This window comes from Macrotis lagotis, chromosome 2, assembly GCF_037893015.1.
Source record: "Macrotis lagotis isolate mMagLag1 chromosome 2, bilby.v1.9.chrom.fasta, whole genome shotgun sequence".
NCBI lineage: Eukaryota > Metazoa > Chordata > Mammalia > Peramelemorphia > Peramelidae > Macrotis > Macrotis lagotis.
In genome coordinates this window covers 149116290-149139238 of record NC_133659.1, presented here as the reverse complement: position 1 = coordinate 149139238, position 22949 = coordinate 149116290, and the positions used below count along the sequence as shown (strand labels likewise).

The 22949-nt window shown below is 33.8% G+C and overlaps 1 protein-coding gene across 2 annotated transcripts in view; it reads right to left on the bottom strand.

The window, feature by feature from the left end:
- Nucleotides 1-22949, bottom strand: part of TARBP1 (tRNA guanosine 2 -O-methyltransferase TARBP1) — an 80908-nt gene that overhangs the window by 23577 nt on the left and 34382 nt on the right. For both annotated transcript variants that reach the window (XM_074222986.1, XM_074222985.1), the window contains 9 exons: nucleotides 16568-16665; nucleotides 16033-16194; nucleotides 12481-12668; nucleotides 11871-12132; nucleotides 11594-11782; nucleotides 10904-11103; nucleotides 10687-10758; nucleotides 8900-9020; nucleotides 5856-5966 (listed from right to left, as the gene is read on the bottom strand). In XM_074222986.1, the coding sequence (XP_074079087.1) occupies nucleotides 5856-5966; nucleotides 8900-9020; nucleotides 10687-10758; nucleotides 10904-11103; nucleotides 11594-11782; nucleotides 11871-12132; nucleotides 12481-12668; nucleotides 16033-16194; nucleotides 16568-16665 (1403 nt within the window). The remainder of the gene's footprint in view (nucleotides 1-5855; nucleotides 5967-8899; nucleotides 9021-10686; nucleotides 10759-10903; nucleotides 11104-11593; nucleotides 11783-11870; nucleotides 12133-12480; nucleotides 12669-16032; nucleotides 16195-16567; nucleotides 16666-22949) is intronic.

Below are 22949 nucleotides of genomic sequence, written 5' to 3'. Positions count from 1 at the left end.
TGCATCTTCAGAGTCCTGTATTTGAGGATCAAATTCCCTGTTCAATTCTGGTCTTTTTATCAGGAAATTTTGGAAGTCCTCTATTTCACTGAACATCCATCTTTTCCCCTGACAGAACATGTTGAGTTTTGTAGGGTAATAAATTCTTGGTTGTAATTCAAGGTCTTTTGCCCTCTAAAATATATTCCAGACCCTCAGATCCTTTAATGTTGAAGCTGATTTAAGCTGTGTGATTCTGATTGTGCTTTGTTTATATTTAAATTGCTTCTTTTTGGCTACTGACAGTATTTTCTCCTTTATTTGAGGATTCTGGAATTTGGCTATAACTGTCCTTGGAATTTTTATCCTGGGGTCTCTTTCTGGAAGTGTTCTGTGTATTATTTCAAGGGCAATTTTGTCTTCTTGGTCTAGTAAATTTGGGCAGTTTTCCCTGATAATTTCCTTGAAAGATGTTTCCAGATTTTTTTTAATCTAGCTTCTTGGTAGACCAATAGTTTGTAAATTACCTGTCCTGGATTTATTTTCCAGATCATTTGTTTTTCCTAAAAGGTACTTCATGTTTATTCAGATTTTTCAGCCTTTTGACTTTATTTGATGGAATCTTGATGTCTCATAGATTCATTAGTTTTTAATTTATCCAATTCTAATTTTTAGAGTTTATCTTCAGTTAGCTTTTGCATTTACTTTTCCAGTTGGTTAATTTTACTGTATGCTGAGTTGCATTCCTTTTCTAGTTAGTTGATATTACTTTTTGAAGAGTTAAATTCTTTTTCCAGTTGGTTATTTTTACTTTTAAAGGAGTTGATTTTTTTGATCAATTTTTCTGAATTTCCCTGCATGGCTCTCATTTCTTTTTTTCAATTTTCTTCTTCTGCTCTTCTTTGGTTTTTAAATTCTTTTTAAAGCTCTTCTATGAGGTTTTGGATTTGAGTCCAATTCATAGACTCCTTTGTGATTTCCCCTGTAGGCAATTTGTCATTGCTTTCTTCAGAGGTGGCATTGTTATCATCTCTATCTGCATAGTAACTTTCAATGCTAAGTACTCTTTTAGTTTTTTGGCTCATTTTGCTTGTTTGAGTTCTGCTCCTGAGGTACAGGAAATATTTTGTGCTGGGGCTGGGGTCTGATTCCTGGCTTCTCACTGTTCAAGATGTTGCTTTTATGCAATGATTTGTTCCCAAACTAGTCCTGTCTTTTGCCCCAATGTTCCCAGGGTTCAGACTTTATCTGGCGTTGGGACCCTCCCTGCTGGCTAGCTTGCTATCTTGTTGCCAGAACCTGTGCTGCTGTCCAGCCATCAGGACCTGGGCTTCACTGTGGCTTGGTCTCCTGCTGGTTTTCCTGCTCTCCCATCTAGTTGGGCTTTATTTCCCCGCCCCCCCCCCCGCCCCAAAGAGAGAGACTTTCGCTGAAGATCCTCCATGAATAGTTGAAAACATTTCAATCTTTTCTTTTTTTGGTGTTTTTTTTTTAGCTTTAATGTCTGTATAGAGGCTTCATTTAGCTTTGGGTAGGGAAAATTTCAGGAGCATGCTTGTTTCATGTTAACGTCTTGGCTCTGACCCACAAGCTGGTTCTTTCATTTCTTTAGCAGTTTTCTGCTATGATTTCAAGTTTTCCTGTTCCATCAATTTTTTTAATGTTATTTTTTTCAATTACATGCAAAGATTGTTTTCAACATTTATCTTTTTTTTGTAAGCCGACATTTTTCTACCTCCTTTCCTTCCCCCTCCCCATGACAGAAAAAAATTTTATATAGGTAATCATTTATAATTTTAGTCAACATATTTTCACATTAGACATAAAGTGAAAGAAGAAGAAACAGAATTAAAGGGGGGGAAATATTGAAACAAAGGGCGAAAGAACATAAAACAAGTTTTAAAAATTATATGCTTTGGTCTGCATTCAGACTCCACAGCTTTACCTCTAAATGTGGATGGCAATTTCTACCACAAGTCTTTTAGAAATATCCTTGATCACTGAACTGCTGAGAGGAGCTAAGACCATCATAACTGATCTCATTCATATAATATTGCTGTTAAGATATATGATGTTCTCCTGGTTCTGCTTACTTCATCCAGAATCAGTTCATGCAAGTGTTTCCAGGCTTTTCTGAAGACCATCAGCTCATTATTTCTTACAGATCTGTAGATTATTTCCGTTGTGCAGGCCATAAACACTACTTATACAAGTCTTTCCCCCCTTTTTTACCATTTGGGAACAGGCTACTCTATACGGATCCAGGTTCTTTTGTTAATCTACAGAGTTCTCTGCCTCATTGGGTTATTGATTCATTTTCCTTCGATTTGGTAAACTGAAATGGAGGCCAGATTCCTTTCTGTTATTTTCATCTTTCCCTCTACTGCTTCCCTTTTGATTCAAGATCTTGGTAATTTCTATATATTATTCTTTATATTTAATTTTCTGACTCTTCCTCTTTGATGACTGTTACTGGCAATTTATGGTTCACTGGCCTCAATCTCTACCCCAAGTGACTTCTGGGGGAACAGAGATGGCCCCAGCTGAATACTGGGTCCTTTCCTTCAGTCGAAGTGATATACCATACACATCAGCATCTGCCTCGGTTCTCTTTGTTCTTCAGTTCTCCAGTTGAGCTTTACTGAGGCACAGAACACTGCCTTGCTGCAAACCTAATAGAGCAAGCTTCTACTTTTAGAAGTTCTGTGGCAAGGAGGGGAAGAGGAAGGGAAAGCCAGAGTTCAATTCTGTTGCAAGACCATGAATCTACTTCTGCAGCCCAGCTAGATCACAGTATTTGATGGGGAAGGAGTTTGAATGAGAATGTTAAGGTTCAAGAAAGAAGCTTAATAAATCCTTAATTTCTTGAGTAAACAAAGATTATTAGCTAGTTAGAACTATTGGTGTTTTAGAGAAAGCTGTCTGGTGTTTGAAGAAAGCTAAAATTGCTTCATCTCTGGAATATAATTCCTATTTTTAAGAGGTCATAAGAATTGGTAAAAAGTGTCTAGTACTCCGTCTTGCTACTTACAGGACCTGAAAGTCTACTTCACAATATCTCACAGTTCATTAAAAATTTGCTCAACTGAATTTCTGTAGGATTACTGTAGGAAAGCATGGATATTTTACTACTTAAATGAATTTGTAAACTTACCCATCTATACAGATAGCGACTTGTTCATATCTTCCCATCATGAATGACTTTCTTCTATTATCTCCCAGAACTTTTCTACAAAGACTACTCAAAATACTAGAAACCTCACTCTAAAAGTCTTTACATTTTGTAGACATTTGGTATAACTTATCTATAGCACTCAATCCATCAGCTCACATCTTTTTCTGATTATATATTTCTACAATGATTTTAATTCTTACATATACTTTTCAGTAGAAATATATATTTTAATCTACTTTTGACTAAAATGGACAGATAAAAGTTGAACTTTGGGACCCTGGTAACACTGGCTCTCAGAAATTGTAATTTTTAAAGATTTACAACTATACAGAATCATTAGAAGAACATTTGGGTTTTTTTTTGAAAGCTGACTTTTTTTGCCAGTGTGCAATTTGGTATTGTTGAGAATACCACAAAATTTCCCAAATTAACCACATTCTTCTCTCTACTTTTTCTTTTTTGGGGGTCCAATTAACCATTCAGCTATAGTGCCTGTCATGGATTTTGATATATCTGAGATTCATGGACCAGCCATGAAATACGGAGTCTGGACAACAGACATTTTTCTTCCATATCCACTTAAGTTTTTCTTGATGGATTATTTGACTAATCTCTTGAGTAAACATATATCCCACTAAGATGACCCCATAATGTTCTGGGGCTTGATTTGATAGATGTATTATCATCCACAAAATACATCTAGGTCACTCTGCTATGAAGAGGTAATCTCTTTTTCATTTTGACCTTGCCTAGGACATAATCCAATGAAGTAGTGAATACCTTAAGAGAGCATATTCATCTAATTTATTCCTTATTTGCTAAAAAAAAAAAATCCTTGAACTGAGTAATTTCTCTGGATCATACTACTAAGAAATCTTGTATGATCTTAGTAGATGTATGAAAAACTGTTTGTAGGAGGAGAGCATTTTTAAGGCAGCATATTAAACTACTAAACCAGATGCTCTTGTTAATCAACAAATGCAGTGGAATCACACATTCTTTTTTTTTTTAGGGTTTTTTTTTTTGCAAGGCAATGGGGTTAAGTGGCTTGTCCAAGGCCACATAGCTAGGTAATTATTAAGTGTCTGAGGCTGGATTTGAACTCAGGTACTCCTGACTCCAGGGCTGGTGCTCTATCCACTGCGCCACCTAGTCACCCCTCACACATTCTCTTTCAGTAATTTCTATGACCAAAAACCTGTGGTTTGCTATAGAAAACTGATTTTGAAAGCCTCAATTTTTTTCTTTCTTTTTTTTGGTTAATTGATTATACCAAAAAAAATATATTTTTAGATCATTCTCATAAAGATTTTATAAAAATATGTATAAAAAGATTTTATAAGAAAAGGAAAATATATATATATGCAGTTATTGATACCTAAAAAAGATTGATAACAATATAATGACTTTTCTTATTGTCTGTCTGTGATTTTCCCCTCCCTAACCCTGTGACTAAAATATTTTGCCTGTGACTTTCTTTTCCTTAAATCATCTTCAACGCCTTCAACACAACCTCAACACCTTCAAAATTACATTGCCTCAGCAGATTGCCTCAGTGTGTCTGAACCAGCTGCTCTTCTAAACTTCCTTTTAAGTGCCATTTTAAATAAATCTTATAACACACAAGGACTCAAAAACAATGAGGAATGACCATATTTGAATCCTATTACTGATGTTTACAATTTTAGAAACACAAAAAAGTTACACTTTCTATTTGTATCCTCCAAACAGAATATTCCTGAAACAGTTTGGCTGAGCTAGGTTTCATGCCAAACTTTCTATAGATGTTTTTGCTTTTACAGTTTCTAGTTTTATGAGACAAAAATACTATTCATAATAGTCTACCACTATCCTTCCCAGTGTTTTACAAAGGAGTTAGTATACTAAACTGTCATATTTCTTACTTGGCAAGGAGATGGAGTCTACACTGGATGAAGTGGATGAGGTTTTTTTTGGTCTCCTTCCTATAGTGACTGTTTTATAATCAACTATATTTTTACAGGAAAGAATGATAATGTCATTATTAATGCCTTTTTTCCATTTTCCTTTCCTTCCCCCCAACATTGGCCGGTGTTTTGAAGATATCAGCATAAACTTTTTGCAATTGTTTGATATCTTCTCACTTTTACTCCTTCATCTAATTTGAAGTCATTTGTTTATCTAACTACAACAGTAAATAAGACAAAGACAACTGATTTTGAAATGATTCTCATTATCAGTAATTGGATTTTCTGTCTGTTAATCCAGTATTTATTATGTCCACAAGTTCCATGTCTTCCAATTCTCTTACTGAAGAAATATGCAAGCAGTTTAGATTTATCTTTTTTTCCTTTCTTGGTTTTTCAAACTTAATCCATATTTTTTCAACATATTTTCTGTCATTTTTCTCTGTGTTCATATTTGCATTTTAGTGAAGGTTATTACCAGATAATAAAATATTAAAGGGGTATTGGTTATACTATTTAGTCCATTTACCAATTTATTTTTATAAAACTTAGTATCCTAGTAAAATAAATGATTAGACCAAAAACCTTCTTCATAAAAATGAATCTTCTACATAATTTTAATTATGAAGCTTAATATAAATATGTAATCCTCAGCCTAATTTCATTTAAAAGTATCAGGCATTTTTAACAGAATAATATCAAATAAAAAAGGTAAATTATTCTTAATGATATATTGTATATGATGAAAACTATACCTGGTCAAATTGGGGGAAGAGTACAAGTAGAGTCTGCCACACTCTATTTTTTACTCTGTGTTGCAAAGAATTCACATAATACCGTGTTCTAGACCTGGATACCAGTTCATCCTAAAAAGAAATTCAATTTTCATGTTAAAAACACTGATTTCTAAACAGCATTTACAAATTGAGATCAAAGTTAAAATAAGTTACAAATGCAATTTGTAGAGTATAAATTGATAACAAGGTAATCCTAAACCCATCAGCCTATAAATTCAACTACCCCAAAAGGAAAAGGGAGAAGAGGGAGTAGGAAAACAAATGAGGGCCAAAAAAAGAAAGCAAAGAGAAAAGACAACTAAATGTAGAACCTTTTTTTCATTTTTTAAACAGGCAGTTCAACTTATCTGCTTCTAAAATTCAGAAAAGGAATGAAACTTCATTTACTGAATAAAATAAATGACTTTAAAATATGCCTTAATTTCATATTATTAATAATTAAAGGGAAAGGGATGAGAACACAATGAAGAAACTTTAGGAATCATTTAACCAAACTTCATTTTTCAGATGAAAACTGAAATCAGAAATGGTTAAAAAAAATTTTCTAAAGCTCACAAAGCTAGTTTGTGGCAAATTCCCAAGTACTCTTTTTGTCTAGTAATTTTTTTAAAAAACTCTACCACCCTAGCCCAAGGCATGAGCAATCTAGGGTATTCAGTGGGAGAGAAAGTGGTAAAGGAAAAATACACACATACATACACAAAATAGGGGAAAGAGAAAAAAGAGGGAAAAACAGGAAGGAAAAATATGGCTTTGTATAAAAATTTAAAAAACAGTAATAAAACTTTTTTAAAATGAGGTACAAAGGAAGAAAGATGTGCAGGGACACGAAGGGGAAAAGATACATATACAAAAGAAGAGGCTAAGATGCTTTGAACTCAAAACTCATAGCATGTGGCTTTTTACTTTTGCTCAAGAATATCGACTATTGGGGCGGCTAGGTGGCGAAGTGGATAAAGCACTGGCCCTGGAGTCAGGAGTACCTGGGTTCAAATCTGGTCTCAGACACTTAATAATTACCTAGCTGTGTGGCCTTAGGCAAGCCACTTGACCCCATTTGCCTTGCAAAAAAAAAAAAAAAAAAAAAAAAGAATATCGACTATTGTCACTAATTTATAATCTTTCAAATCTTCCTAAATGCTAATCTTCCTTCAAGAATTGGCTCAAATCCACCTTCTAAGACAAAAGTAAAAATATTCTTCTTTAACAGAGAAGACCAATCAAGGTGACTTATGGAGAAAGGGCAGGTGGGGAATCAGGATAAGTGTCATGTAGAAGGGAAATAAGGGATTCTCCAAAATGGAAGTGAAGGAGTCCATTCTAGGTATTGGGGATATCCAATGCAAAAAGTAAAGAGACAGAATTCAAGGCGTTGTGCAAAGAAGAGCAAGAAAGCCACTCTAGCTGTACCATAAAGTATGGGAAAGAGAGTAATGAGGCTGAAAAAAACAACTAGAGCTAGACAATGAAAGCTTTAAAAGTCAAACAGAGGAATTCCTATTTTATTTTGGGAGTTAAAAAGAAGTCACTGTAGGTCACTTTGTAGTCAAGTATTATGATCAAATCTGCACTTTAGGAAAATAACGTTGGCAACTTGGTGGAGGATAGATTGGATAAGAGACACTTCACAGAATCCAAGAGCTGCAGCTATTTAGAAATGCCCACTATAACCTGTCCAACAAGTGACTGTCCTGGCTCTGCTTCCACTCCCTCTCAAAGTATCCAGTTCCTCCTGTGCACAGCTCTAACTGTCAGGAAGCTTTTCCTGACTTCAAACTTAAATATGACTTGAGGTGAAGAAACCAAGTATGGGGTCTGTAGGAGAAGGAACCAAATGGCTATTTAGGGCAATGGCTATTTGAGTAGTAGAAAATCATGATGGATGCAGGGGATGCAAGGGAGGTACCCCTTTTCCATGCATACCATGTTCTAGAGAACCTGGCCTACTGAATTTTCCCCATGGACAATGGTTCTCTATATCTGAAATGTTCTTCCCTCTAACCTCAAACTATTAAGACTCCTGGATAGCTCCTTTCAAAGCTCAGATCAAGTGCCACCTCATACAAGATGCCCTTCTTGAAATTCCCATTATATTAGTACACTTATCCCCTCCCCACACATGCCTCAAAATTACTTTGCTTTTTCCTTCCTATGCACTTGACATTTTCCCCAAGTAAATAGTAGCTTGTAAATAAGCTTGTTGAGGTCAGAGATGCTCCATTAGTGACTAACATGTATCAAAAATTTAATTCTATTGAGCTGAATTACTTTACTTCTTTTATTCCTTTCTGAAATCCTACCAAAAGAAAATCAAATTAAGGTATGTGGACATTCCAAATTTCCTATATTGTCAGAATTACAGAATATTAAAGTTGAATCACTCTCTCTTCCCCCAAAAAAGTCAGTGCCAGAGTCACTAATTGAATTTCTCTCCTTAAGCAATAGGAAATTCAAAACCATAGGCCCCAAAAGCTGCTACCCAAAAGTTTCTCTCTCTAATAAATCATTTAAAGGGTGAAAAGGGCTTCCAACTTGATGCTCCTTCTCCTCTTCTTTTCAGAAGACCTTACACTTACTCCCAAAGCACCCAGAGCTGAGTATAGTTTCAAGAAATTTGTGCATCTAACTACAATGATTATTTTAGTGGAAATGGGAAATTATATACCGGGAAGAATTATGCAAAGCAAATCCTGTCAGTTTTCTGAAATCCACAAGCCAGGGGCTATAACAATACCTTTATAATTATGCTATCTGTTCTTAGATATGAAATCTAGATTAAGTAAAACAATTTTACCTAATGTAGTAACTATGCTAATATCAAACCAAAATGTTTAGAAATAGAGGTTTTATTTTCTTCAAAAACTAAAATGTACTTTTTGCTTATGCAAAAAAAAAATCAATGCACTGCTAACTGAACCTACTGGGTTAATATATTGTTACTTCAATAAAAACAATTATTTTTAAGTAATATAAAATTAAATATAAAAAAGTAAAATTTTTACTTTATCTAGTAGCTTGATTGCAAGATCTTCTATAAACATCTTATGGGAAACATTTGATCCATCCAACAAACAAAGGAATTTAATAGCACAGACTCTCACATAATGGTCATCTCTGTTAGTACTGGAAAACATATACATTGAAGAATTTTTAATAAGCCTTGAATATGCAGTAAGCAAACGAAACTTTTATTAAAGCTTTTTTAAAACCCTCATGAAACAAATATTATTAAAAGTGTCATATTTAATGAAAGAATTTTTCATTATAGCTTTAACACTTTAGATAAAAAACAATTTCTGTCAATTGGAGGAACTCTCAAGAGAATATGAATGGATCTATACAAATTTACCTTGACTCCTGTTCTAATTCAACAATCATACTCTATTGATAATGGATGAACAGTATCACCTAATAAAACTTTATAAAGGCAGACTGAATATGAGATTACAAATACTCATTTTCTCAAGTAGCAATTAGAAAAAATACCAAGTATCACAAGAGCAAGTATTTTTCTATATTAAAAAATGTAAGGTACAACTAGCAAAAGTGCCTACATACTTGGATTCTTTTATACTCTACTTGGAAAAACTACAAGAAGTAGAGCTAAATATAAACCATTTTAACAAAAATGATTGGCAGTTAATTTAATAAACTGCCACATCTCTCTGACAGTTCTAATATGAATAAGGATATCATTTTAAGTTAACCAGAAAATTTTATATATGCTGTGTTCTACCAGAAGGGTTCTTACCCTTTTTTGAGTCATGGATCTATTTGGCAGTCAGGAGAAGTCTACAGAATCTTTTCCAGAAAAAAATGTTTTTTTTGTTTTTCTTCAAATTCATAATAGAAGGAAATTCTAAACTTAAGTCATAAATTATAAAAATAAAAATGATTTTTTAATGCAAATTCTTAGATTCCCTGAAATCTATCTATGGACTCCCATCCTAGTTAAAATCCCGTTCTATAAGTTCTCTCTTGTTTAAAGCCCAAACTCTTTAAAAAAAAAGGATAAATTTAGCTCCATGAATAATGGTAGATGCTCTACAATATCCGTGCAAATATCTTTCAAAATAATATATTTTGATGACTACAGTTTTTGGTTTTACAAAGAAAAGTGAAGAATAGTAAAATTTATTATCAGTCCTCACAAAAAGAAATCACAAAGAATAACACAATACTGCTCTCTTTAGGGTAAGAAATAAATTTTAAAACTCATGTAAAAAAAGATGAGTTTTAGAAAGTTAAGAGAATAATTAGTCATAAAATATGAAAATACTATCCTGAAATTTTCACAAGCTAAATTCATAAGATGGATAAGAGAAATCAGATCTAATCACAGACAAAAACTTTTAAAATGTTTCAGAGTAACAATATTTTGTTTGATATGGCATTAAACAGTTAAGATATGCCACCTATAAATTTTCATAACAAAGAAAATCTTAAGAATCATTTTAGTATATTCAAATCCCTAAAATCTTCTGTTAGTCAAACTCTTTTTTTTAAATTCGGTGCTACTAGTGCAAAGGTTACTGCACTGAAATATTATTTAATTGGCAATAGCACCAAGGAAAAACAGTTTTCAAAGAATCGCACATTTAAATGTGTCTTTTGATAGCTGGATTAAACATCATTGTTCCTTAAACATAACTAAGTGTTTAAAAAAGTTATCTGAATTAAATCTTATTTCTAAGTAATAAATATTCCCATATTTAACAAAGATTTCTTATAAAATAATAAACAATTTCCCATTTATGTTAAGACAAGAAAAAATATTAAACATACTTACTTTTCTGTGACAATATTTGCTGCACATTTACACCCAAGATTTTCTATATAGGCTTGTACATCCTGGATAAGCCTTGACCAAAAAAAATGACCAAAGAATATTTAAGAGATTAAAATTCAAAATAATAAAAGCAATATAAAGTAGATGGCATATATAATTCTACCCAATTAAGTACTTATTGTTAATATGATTAGTAAGAAATCAAGTTCCTTTTTACCTTTGATCTCGCCTAAACACAGTTCCAAAGATGCAGCCTTCAATAACAAGTTCAATATAATCTCTAGCACTTGAGAATAGATCTTGGGACAGAGTTAAATCAGCTGAAGAAGGAACTATCCAAGATCGACAACAATAACTTATCAATATATTGAAAACCCCAGTCTTTGTTGTAGACATTTCAATTATCTTATACATAATCTGGAATGAAAATAAAATGTAAGTCAATTTACTTACTTCCATTTTTGTCTTCAAAGAAATCAGTGACTCTATCAACTATCAGGTGAACGAACAACCTCTAGCTAAAAGCCCTTTAACAGAAGTTAAACGGAGCCAACATCGAATCTGTAACAAATCTATTCAAATCTAGGAAAGAGTTCCATAAAGAAAGAAAAATAATAAACCACAGTACTAACAAGATCATTTTAGTTTCCTAAATTTCAGTCTGCTTCTTTGAGTAGTGATAATCATCTAGAAATCTCCAAAAGAACAAATTCCCTCCCAAAAATAGGAAAAAAGAGAATAAATAACTGCACCACTTTTCCATAAACAGAAAATTTTATGGCATACTTGGGTTTAGATTTTCCCTTTATTATATAAAGCTCATTAAATTATATTGGTTAGTTATTTTTCTTCTGTTTATATCTTTGAAGAAAAGATAATACAATAAATTTAGTTAAATTTAATTTACCTCTTTTATTTTTGAAAAGGCCTGGCCCTTGATTTTGGCAGCAACAGTAAGAACTCTGATATCAAAGACAAACTGGACAAAAGCTTTTAAATTAGACCAGAAGGTCAGTTGTGTGTTGCTCAAAGAAGATATAATTTTCCAAGCCATATCAAAAGACTCAATGCAGAGTGATTCAGAGGAGCAAAGAAGCTATTTAAAAAAGAGAGAGATATAATTACCACTTAATTTCAAAGAATTGTACTATTTCTACTGTTAAATTCTCAAGTCTGTCACTTACCTTAGGAACCAGTATTTTCATGCAATGAAACACTGGTAAAACTTGATCAGAAGGAAGGATAGTGAGCGCTTCAATTGCCGACTGCAAAATGCTTCCTGGCTTTAAGGCAACCTGCAGAAAGGGTTCTAGCATCTCAACCTCTGTGGCTGGTGTAAGGTCATGGTATTTGTTTAATAGGAATGAGAGGCAGAGCCACTGATCATGAACGTATTGGGCAACTACTCTCCCCCATCCTTGCGAAGAGGATGATTCTTCAAATAAACTGTAACAAAAAAAGTACCATTACTAGCTATATTTATTTATATTCTATTTTCTTTGCATACATAGTAATGTTCTTATAGAGACAAATTTAAACATCACTGCTATCCCTACCAATAAGAGAATAAGCTCATTCATCATTAGCCAGAAGGAAGAAAAATCTGCTAATATCATTGCAGTCTAAAGGACATACAAAACTACACATGGTAAAACAACTGACATAAAAAAGAGTAAGATGAGTATCTAATTCAGTTACTAAAACACAAGGATAGGATTTCAGACTTTTAAAAAATCTAAAAGCAATAAAAGAAAAAAATTCAAGAACATCTTAAGTTAGTAAGGACATACAAACCTATTTTGTTCCTCAGCATGTGGCTTTCTTACTATCTGGTTGAGATGAAAAGAAGAAATAAATTTTTCCAAAATTCCAATATCTAGGGAATCAAGATGCAGATCTGACTTCTGGGAAAGGATCCCACAGACCACTGCCAAACATTCCATACTAACTACTTTCTGAATCTGTTTACCAAGTTTCAGGTCCTGATAAGAAAAAAACACCAAAATATTTTAACAAAAAGTCAAATGAAATCTATTATATCTTTTTTTTTTAATTTAGTTTTTGCAAGGCAAATGGGGTTAAGTGGCTTGCCCAAGGCCACGCAGCTAGGTAATTATTAAGTGTCTGAGACTAGATTTGAACCCAGGTACTCCTGACTCCAGGACCAGTGCTTTATCCACTATGCCACCTAGCCACCCCTATATCTTTAAATAAATATTAAATCTACCTTTCTACAATGTCCGCTCCCTCCTCCTATCTTAAGGTTTGCAAAACCCTTTTAAAATATTATCTCATTTGATTCTCATATCAAATTCCTCAGTTGTTATTCTTATCCTCATTTTACAGATGAGGAAACCAAGGCTGAAAAGTTAAGTGACTCCTTCAGGACTACACAATTATTAAGTATATTAAGTGGGAGATAGCGTTCCACCTCTTATGCCCCCCGAGCTTCCTCCCTCAGTTGTCTGTGTATCCTGAAGAACACTGATAAACTTCCATTAGGTTTACAAGATGCTTTTCGCTTTCTCATTCATATTCTGTCAACTGTGTGTGACTCTTGTGCCTCCCCTCTACAATTATCTTCCAGTTAATTATGTGGGTGTGTTACACTTGTATCTATTCAATAAACCAAGTTATTGTGTGTGTGTGTGTGTGTGTGTGTGTGTGTGTAGTTATATAAATGTTTTCTCCTCCTTTACAAGGGGAGCTCCTTAAGGGGAAGGACAAAACTTCTGTCTGTCTTAGGATTCTGAATGCTTTGCATAATATTTGCTGTTTAGTGGATGTTTAAGTATTTAACAAATGCTTGTTGATTGACATAGACATTCTAAATCATAATCTGTAATCTTAGAAGCCTGGGTGGCGGCACCCTCTTTTGAGGAAGCATTGTACTGGCAAGTTGAGTGCCTTGAAAAGAGAGGCGGAAGGCTCCAAGGACCATGGCTGACTCCCAAGTTACCACCTGTTCATGCCTATATCATCCTGCTTGAAGGAAATGTTGTTTAAATTTTCCCTTTCCCAAAGGGGGAGGACAAAAATAACCAATATCTATGATATTTTTGAAATAACAAATATAACTTTTACAGTAAAGAATTGAATTTCTTTTTTAGTTACAATTAACCTTCATAACCTTAAAGAAGTTCAAAGCACTTCAAAAGGAACCCTTAAAAATGAAATCTTTTAATGTGTCAGAAGGAACACATGATCTGGATTCAACAGAATCTAGATTCAAATCCTAGCTTTGATACTTTCTGCCTGAGTAACCCTGGGACTATACTTTCCTCTGAGTTCCAAAATGAAGACATGGATTCTTAGTAATAGATTGAAAATTATTGACAAATTACATAAAGATTTTTCATCACCATAGATGGAAAGCTTTATTTATGCTAGCCATCCTGTCCTTTAAGAACAAAAATTTAAGCAAAATATGTGTGTGTGTGTATATAAATAAAAGAAATTGCATCATGAAATTTTACAAAGAAAGCATGCCTACCTTTATAAAATTACAGTAATTTTCATATAGTAGTTATTATTTTATTATATAACTATGGGAACTTTGTTTTATATTTATGCTATTTAGATATAAGATATATTTTATGGAAAAATATAATTTTTTTAAATTAAATTTTTCCTTTATCATCAAAACACAATGCAAAACACTGTATTTGGAGATATAAGAACCAGGTTTGATTACCAGTTTTGCCACTTACTACCTGTATGACCTTAAATCACTTAAGGACTTCTCTGAGCCTCAGTTTTGTCAGCTATAAAATGAAAGGGATTGAACAAGGTGACATTCAAGAGATTTCTCAATCTCTTTCTATGATTCTTTGATCTTACTGGTCTAAAGAGGTCCATGGATGATAGACTGAGGATACACAGAGGATGCTTGAGACACAACACACACACAAGGTCTTGGAGTTCTGTTCCTGTGTAAGAATTCTGGAAAGGGAGCCAACTTTAAATAAGAACAATGTTTTCCATTAAAGAGTCTTGGGATTGCTCATAGGACTTTCCCATCTGTTGTTATTTCAACCTTACTACAGCCCTGGGTAGACAGACCAAAATAATGTCCCCATTTGACATGTAAGAAATAGGCACAAGGAAGTATTATTTCTAATAATGATAACAATAGCAGTAAGTAGCATTTATATAGCAATTGAAGGTTTATAAAGTGCTTTACAATTATCTCAGTTAATCCTCACAACAACTCTGGGAAATAGGTGTTATTATATTTATTGATAGATGAGGAAACTGAGACACATTAAGTAACTTTCCTAGGGGGTCACAGTTGGTCAGAGGCAGGATTTGAACTCAAGACCACCTAACTCCAAGTCCTGGGTTCTATTTATTGGGTCACTTAGCTCAGTCTAAATAGACCTAAATCTGGAGGTCATGACCCATAATTCATTCTCTTCAGCTCAGTCATGCTCCTTTTCATAAGACTATATGGCCTACACCAGTGTTACATTCTTGTAACCTAAATTCTTATATTATTATAAAGCACAGTCACAGGATCATAGATTTAGTAAGAGACTTTCAAAGTCATATAATCCATATAAACTCATTTTGCCATTGGAGAAACTGATGCCCAACATAAGAAATTAGTGAGTCAAGAATGATTTGCAATTTTAGTCTGACCATTCTGGAGTCATAGCTCAGTTTCCAAAGTGATTTTCCTAAAGCACATGTCAGACCATATCACTACCCTACTTCATAAACTCCACTGGCTCCCCATTTCCTCTAGCTCTTCCTTTGAGCTTTTAAGAATCCTTTACAACCCTGCTCCATCCCACCTATCCACACTGTCTTTTCTGTAAGATTCATCCAAACTGACCTTTTTGTCCTCCCCCTCATATGACACTCTATCCTGCTTTTGGGTATCTCTGAATGTTGCTGTCCTCCATATTTGGAATGGACTGACAGCCACTTCTTAAAATGCCTTGTTTCTTTTGAAATTCAGCTGAAGCACCTATTTCTAAAGGAAGCCCTTCTGATCCTCCTAAGGGCTAGTGCCCCTTCTCCACAAGAGAAAATTCATTTAATCTATATCTAATGCATTTAATCTATATCTAATCTATATCTATGTATCTATCTATATCTATATCTATATCTATATCTATATATATCATTTATTTGGCTACATGTCTCCCTCAAATAAATAAAAGCTTCTTGAGGGTAGAAACTTTTTCATTTTTATCTTTTTATCCTCAGCACATAGTATAGTACCTCAAAATCAGATGTTGCTTAAAAATGCTTACTGGCTAACTGATCAATTACTAGAGGTAAACCTAATATTTTTGTATGCTTCAACAGGTTCACGAAAAATTACATTAGAAAAATTACCTTTTCGCTATTCACGTCTTGCAGATGTAGAATGGATGCATTATTTAAAAGGGAAACGAACCCCCAAATGGAGTTACTGTTGTTCCAACCAATCTTCCCATGTAAATTCACAAGTTCAGATAATATTGTTAAGTATAAGTGACTACGTTCTAGATCTGAAACCTAAGACAAATAAAAGATACATACAACTAGCATTAAATATCTTGAAGAAAAAAATTACAAATAAAAATGAAGATTCAATGATTCTTCACAAATGGATTATATAGCAAAAAATAGGAAACATAATCAAAGATGAAACATTTTTACAAATATACACACATACTCACATACACACAAACAAGCCACTGGAGAAGCATAAAAAAGCCAAGAATCATTTGGCAAAAGAAATGGAGGATAGGCTGTAATCACATAAGCTCTTACATATACATCAGCTTTTACACATACAAAGATTTGTTTAGATTTACCCAAAGAAAAAAAATTATATAATATTTCAATTTAACAACACAACTGTCAGGTTATTCTATTAAATACTTACAGTACTCAATTCACTGGCCGTTAGCCTTCGAACAATAAACTCAAAAATGCTTTCTGTAGTGGCCATGACAGAATTCTGAAGAAGAGTTAGTACTCCATCTGTTCCAAAAGAAAAAAAAAACACATTACTCCAGAAAGATCAAAAATGGAACTAAAAATATTACGGTCTAGACAAAAAGCATTTAATCACATACTATGGAAGGTATTGTACTAAGCACTGGGAATACAAAAATAGATTAAAAAATAAATAAAAATCCCAGCTCTAGAGTTCACAGTGTAACAGGGGAGAGATAACCTGTAAACACCTCTGAACAAGTAAGAGACATACAGAATAATTTAGAAAGAGCAATAAAGGGAGGGCTCTAAGTAAAAGGAGGTATGGGGGAAAAGCTTCCTCCAGAAAGTGGGAATTTAGCTGGAAATACAAAACTTAGAGAAACTAATGTTGGCTACATCATTACACATTACCACAGTAGCTGTTCATGCTGGACCCCTAGTGTAAAGAAGCCACAAGCTAATGGCAGATAGAGGCAAGCAATTTCTTTAATAAAAGTATGTTAATTTAGAGTTCCTCCCCATCACCCAAATGACAGGAAAGGAATTATGACATTTCGTCTTCATTTTCTTGTCTAAATGACATTCTATATATACTAATTAACATACATACAAATACTCTTATGCACTTTTAATCACACAGGATCGGCCTAATTTATTATGAGTGAGAATGCAATTTTTAGGGATATAAGGCTAAGTAAGTAGGATGATGAAAGACAGAGAAACATGATATTATTCTCTTTCTTTCAACCATTATCACTACTGTCCCTACACATGCTTTTTATTAGTATAACACTGACATAGAAAGCTATTTATTGACATATTCCCTCTACTATGGAGCCTTTGATGCTGTCCCTTTTCCATAGTAAGTACTTAGTAAAAATGAGTTAACTATTTAGCAAGTAACTTTGCTTTATAGTTTGGAAAAAACTGAAGGATTTAGAATAAAAAACATATTTGGCATAACCCTCCTAACCCCTTTGTAGAAGACTTAGAGCCTGAGTAACATAATATGATTTTCCTTCATTTACTTATAAACATGACAGCTTAGTTTTCTTTTTCACAGAAAGTTAGGGACAAGGGTCATCAATTCCTCACAGTGCATAAGAGAAGAGCCAGAATAATAAATACACCCAGAAAAAGAAACAGCAATAAAGAAGTACACAGAGAGTGACTATAAAGTAAGGGGTCTGAATTCTGTGGTAGGCTCATGGGCTTAGTTTCATCCTAATATTCATAACTTATATACCTAAAATCGTTCTGAAATAGTGGCAGTCAAATGTTTCCATTATTAGTGAATACAGAAAAGTGCATCATGACCTTTTTAAATTAAATGTAAGATGCTCATTTCGGCTGGGTTCTGACATCACATGAACAAAAGAGAAAGACTCCAACTGAGAACACAAGTTAAGAATAACCCAAGAGAGCAAAGAGTTGCACAAAGTTAAGTCCATAGCCTTCATTTTGCCAAATTCAGCAAGAGACTGAGATCAGTGAGATAAAGGGGTCTCAGCAGTAGCCAGACATTTACAAGCAATAGAAGCCACAATGGGCCCATACTTCAACCTACAGAATGCCATGTTACTTTCATGTTTAGCACTGCAACAATTAGAGTTTGTAATGATCTCTCAAAGTTCTAAACACATGTTTTCTTAAAAAAGTGGAAATTTTTTAACAGAATAAAACCCTCTGACAAAGTATTTTTGTCAGTTTGCCTCACTGATTGTTTTCTTCTTATATCACTTCCCCACAACATAATTACACCTTGTAATGAAGTTTAATCAAATAAAATAAATCAACACATTGGTTATGTATAACAATGTATGACCCATTTTATAGGTATATTCAACAATCCTCTGATGAAGCAGGACAGAGGCTTAATATGCTGATGTCACTAGTCATGGCACTGATGAGAATTCTGAACTTTTTTGAGATTATTTTTCTTTACATTACTGTGTCAACCATGTAATAGCTATCTTGTTCAACTTAATTCACTATGCTTCAATTCATAAAGTATTCCCAAATTTCTCTAAATTATTTGCATTCATCATTTCTTGTGGTATAGTAACATTCCATTAAAATCATATAGCATGATTTGTTCAGCAGATCCCCAATTAATGTATATCCACTTTCTTGAGTATCACAACAGGCACTTCTATAAATATTCATTTAAAATTTTTTTCTTATTGATATTTTTTCCAATTACATTTTAAGAAAGTTTTTCAACATTATTCACATACATATTTATGTTACAGAATTTTCTTCCACCTCCCTTCCCACACCCTACCCCCTCAGCAATGAAAGTCCAGTGAACACTGTACATGTACATTTGTGCTTAAGATATTTTTACATTTTAGTCATTTTCTGTCTGAGGAGCTGCAACCATCAAAGTTTATCAACTCACAATGTTGTTGAAACATGTACAATGTTCTCTTGGTTCTGCTCCCATTGCTTAATATCAGTTCTTTCCATACTTCTCTAAAGTTCAGCCACTCATGGTTTCTTATAGAACAATGTACTGCTATAAACGCATAACAAAGTTTCTTATTATACAAAACTGGCTATACAAATCAGATTTAGTCAGATCTTAAAATATATTACATAAGGGTAAAAGGGACTTGGTTTTAGATGGATAGAAGTCTTTTCCCCCAATAATAACAGAATGATAAGGGGGTAGTTTGTACAAGTCCCATATCCAAGAGACAAATCCCCAATAAAACAACTGCCCTCAGAGAACTATATACATAAGCGTAAGCAATTAGATAAATAAAACATAAACTAGAATTCCTAACCCAAGGAAATAGATCTGACCTCAGGTATTTGCCATGGCCTGGTGGCAGAAATATAGCTCTATTAAAAATAAATCTTACTCAAGGTGGCTAGGCCCTGGAGTCAGGAGTACCTGAGTTCAAATCTGACCTCAGACACTTACACAATTACTTAGCTGTGTGGCCTTGGGCAAGCCACTTAACCCCATTTGCCTTGCAAAATAAATAAATAAATGAATGAATGAATGAATGAATCTTACTCAAAGGAACAAGCCAGGTAAAAGCAGGAGAGGTGGAAAGTGCACAGCATGGTATATCAAGAAAGACACTCAGATACAAGAACCAGGAGGGAGGAAAATGATGGAAAGAATTTGGATAATTATCAATAAATACAAAACAGAAGTGTAAAAAAATTATTCTAACAAACCCCAAAGCAGACAATGACCTAACATTATACTATAGCTGGCAAAGAAATGAAAACTGAAGAGATGCCCATCAATTGGGGGATGGCTGAACAAGTTATAGTATATGAATGTTATGGGATATTACTGTTCTATTAGAAACTATGAGCTGCTGGACTTTAAAGAAACATGGAAAGAATTACAGGAACTGATGCTAAGTGAAGGGAGCAGAACCAAAAGAACATTGTACAACATTGTAAACTGATCAACTATGATGGATACAGTTCCTCTCAGCAGTTCAGAGATCAAGAATAACCCTGAGAGACCTATTATGGACAAAGTCATTCATATTCAGAGGGGGGGAAAAACCCACTGAATCTGAAAGTGTACTAGGCTCACTTTTTAAAAAATTTTCTTATGTTTTTCCTTTCTATCTCATGGTTTTCCTTCTTTCCCCTTAGTCCTAATATTTCTTATACAAAATAACTAATATGTAAATATGTTAAGCACAAATGTACATGTACAACTTTTACCAGGCTATTTGCTTCCAAGGAGAAGGGGGGAGGGAAGGAAGGGTGGTAGAAAAATATGTAACTTACAAATTTGTAGGTGGATAAGTATCGAAAAACTACCATAGCATGTAATTGGAAAAATAAAATAAATTATTGATTAAAAACAAAACAAAAAAATAAATTATATTACAACTCATCAGAATGAAAAGTGAAATGACTGAGTTTAGACAGTAAATCACTAACTGAACAAGGAAACATAACATAAGAAGAATGAAAGAATTTTAGTGACCTGAGTTATCCGCTTGGAACCCTATATGCCAAAAAATAGCAACTAATAATTTCCTACATTGCCTCAATGATAATTTCATCCTTCTAAAGGAATAACTTTTTAGAAATAATATTAAAAAGCCAGTAGGCATTTAGAAAAACCAGAATAATGAAGTAAATGGTGATCAATAGAAGAGAAGTGATTTAGAGGAACATGATAAGTCTTCTAGTATTAGACTTAAATATGACCCTAGATGGCAGAACTATGAGTAGTGATGGATTCTGAAAACAGGCAGATTCAGGCTTAACTGAAACAAAGTAAGGGAAATGTTAGAAAATTAGTCTGGAAAAGTAACCAGAGGCAGATTTTAAATGATGAACTGAGGATTCTAAATTTTATCAGAGTCAGTAAGGAGCCACTAAAGTTCCTTGAATAGGAGAATGACAAAGTCAACTGTGCTTTAGGAAGACTGATTTTGGCAAAGGTAGGAAACTGTTCACAGTATTCACCATCCCCCAAAATATGCTGTGGGATCCCAAAGACAGTAAAGTATACAAGTAGGAGATTGGTGTGAAACTCAAGAATTACATAGATTCCAGTCCCTGCTCTACCTCTACACTGTGTGGCTGTGAACAAATCTCTCTCTCTCTCTGGATCTTAGTAACTTTACCTATAAAATAAAAGAATGGAACTAGAATATCTCTAGGAATCACACTTGTATAAATCATTCTATGAGTTCTATGTCCCATACTTTCCTACCTCTGTTCCTTTACTTTTGTTTTTCCTATGGCACTACCTCTTGACCATTATCTGATGAGTTCCAATCCATCCTTCAAGGTCCATATCAAATGCTATCTTAATGAAATCTTTCCCAATACCACCAAGCAGAAGTAATGTCTGTTTCATCTGAGCTCCTCTGACCTTCTTACTGCTTTCCACTTCTATTTTGTGTACATACATACATACATACATACAGTCACTTAACTGCTATATGCCTCAGTTTCTCATCTATATAAAAAAAGGAAAATGGGGATACCCTGTAGAAGAAAATGGAAAATAACTTACAGTACCTACAAAATTTTCTGATATTCCAAATAAAATTAATCAATTTGAATTAGAAATAAGTATTCAACTAACACAGCACACTAATCTCTCTTTTCTATGACCCTGATTCTTCTACCTCCAATTTCATGAATGTCTCCAGAAAGTTACAGACAAAATAGGTCACAGGTGAATTAAATAAAAATATTCAAAATATTTTGAGAGCTTCACCAAGATGACCAGGCCTGAGTATGGTATTGTTGACTTGAAGTAGACCTTCAGATTTAAAGTTCCCACTCTGCCATTTATAAGCTATACAATACTGGATAAATCACTTTTAACCTATCATTTTCTTCATCTGTAAAACAAAGATCACTAACATCAGAGAGCTGTGTAAGAAAAACAGATAACAGATAACAAAGTATAACAGATACTATTATTATTCCATAGCTTTAAACAAATTTGTGATCTATTCAATACATCCAATCAATCTAATTCCCTCTATGACTCAGACTAAATCCATCTGTGCTTTCTCATCCTATGCAACCCTTGTCTTATAATGTTTCTCATAAATTCTCTACAGGGCTTCACCTACCATACTAGCAGCTGTCTACCAGATCTCTAGACATCCCATGGATACCATAAGAGCATATAGGATATCCAGCCATTACCCCTTCCTCTTAATACATAGCCAGACCATGGTTTTTTCTCAGTCATGTGCATCTATGATGCTATCTTTATACTACTTCTTGTGCATAGTATTTTGTTGGTAATATGCTACAACCTACCCATACCCACCATGCATCCATCTATTGCCCTTTAAATGACTTGCAATTTTGATTCTATGTAGACTGTGGCATTTCATGATTTGTAGCTATACAGAATCACCAGAATAGTATTAATATTAAAAATCTGGAGTTTTGTTTCAGGGATAAGCTCAGGGTTAAGATAAGTACTGTGCAATTTACCTATTCAGTTTGGGGTTGACTTTACTGTCCATCTGCAGCATTTGTCCAAGAACAAATTTATGAATGATTGAAGAATGCATTGTATATGTAGCCTGTCCATCCAATTGCTTGGTATAATCTGGATAAAAACTTCATCTATTTGAATTTTTCTGTGGGAATTGCTAGATCTCTCGTACATGACAGGGTTATCTTCAGTGTTTTAGCTCCCAATGCAATCAGCACAAGGTCATCCACAACAAATGTGCCTTGAAAATTCATCAGCAGGAATCCTACTTCCATTTGGATTCCATGCTGTACATCATCCAAACAGCAAAAAACACTGGTAAACATACATCTTCATTTCAAACAAAGTTATCTTTGCTATTCCATCT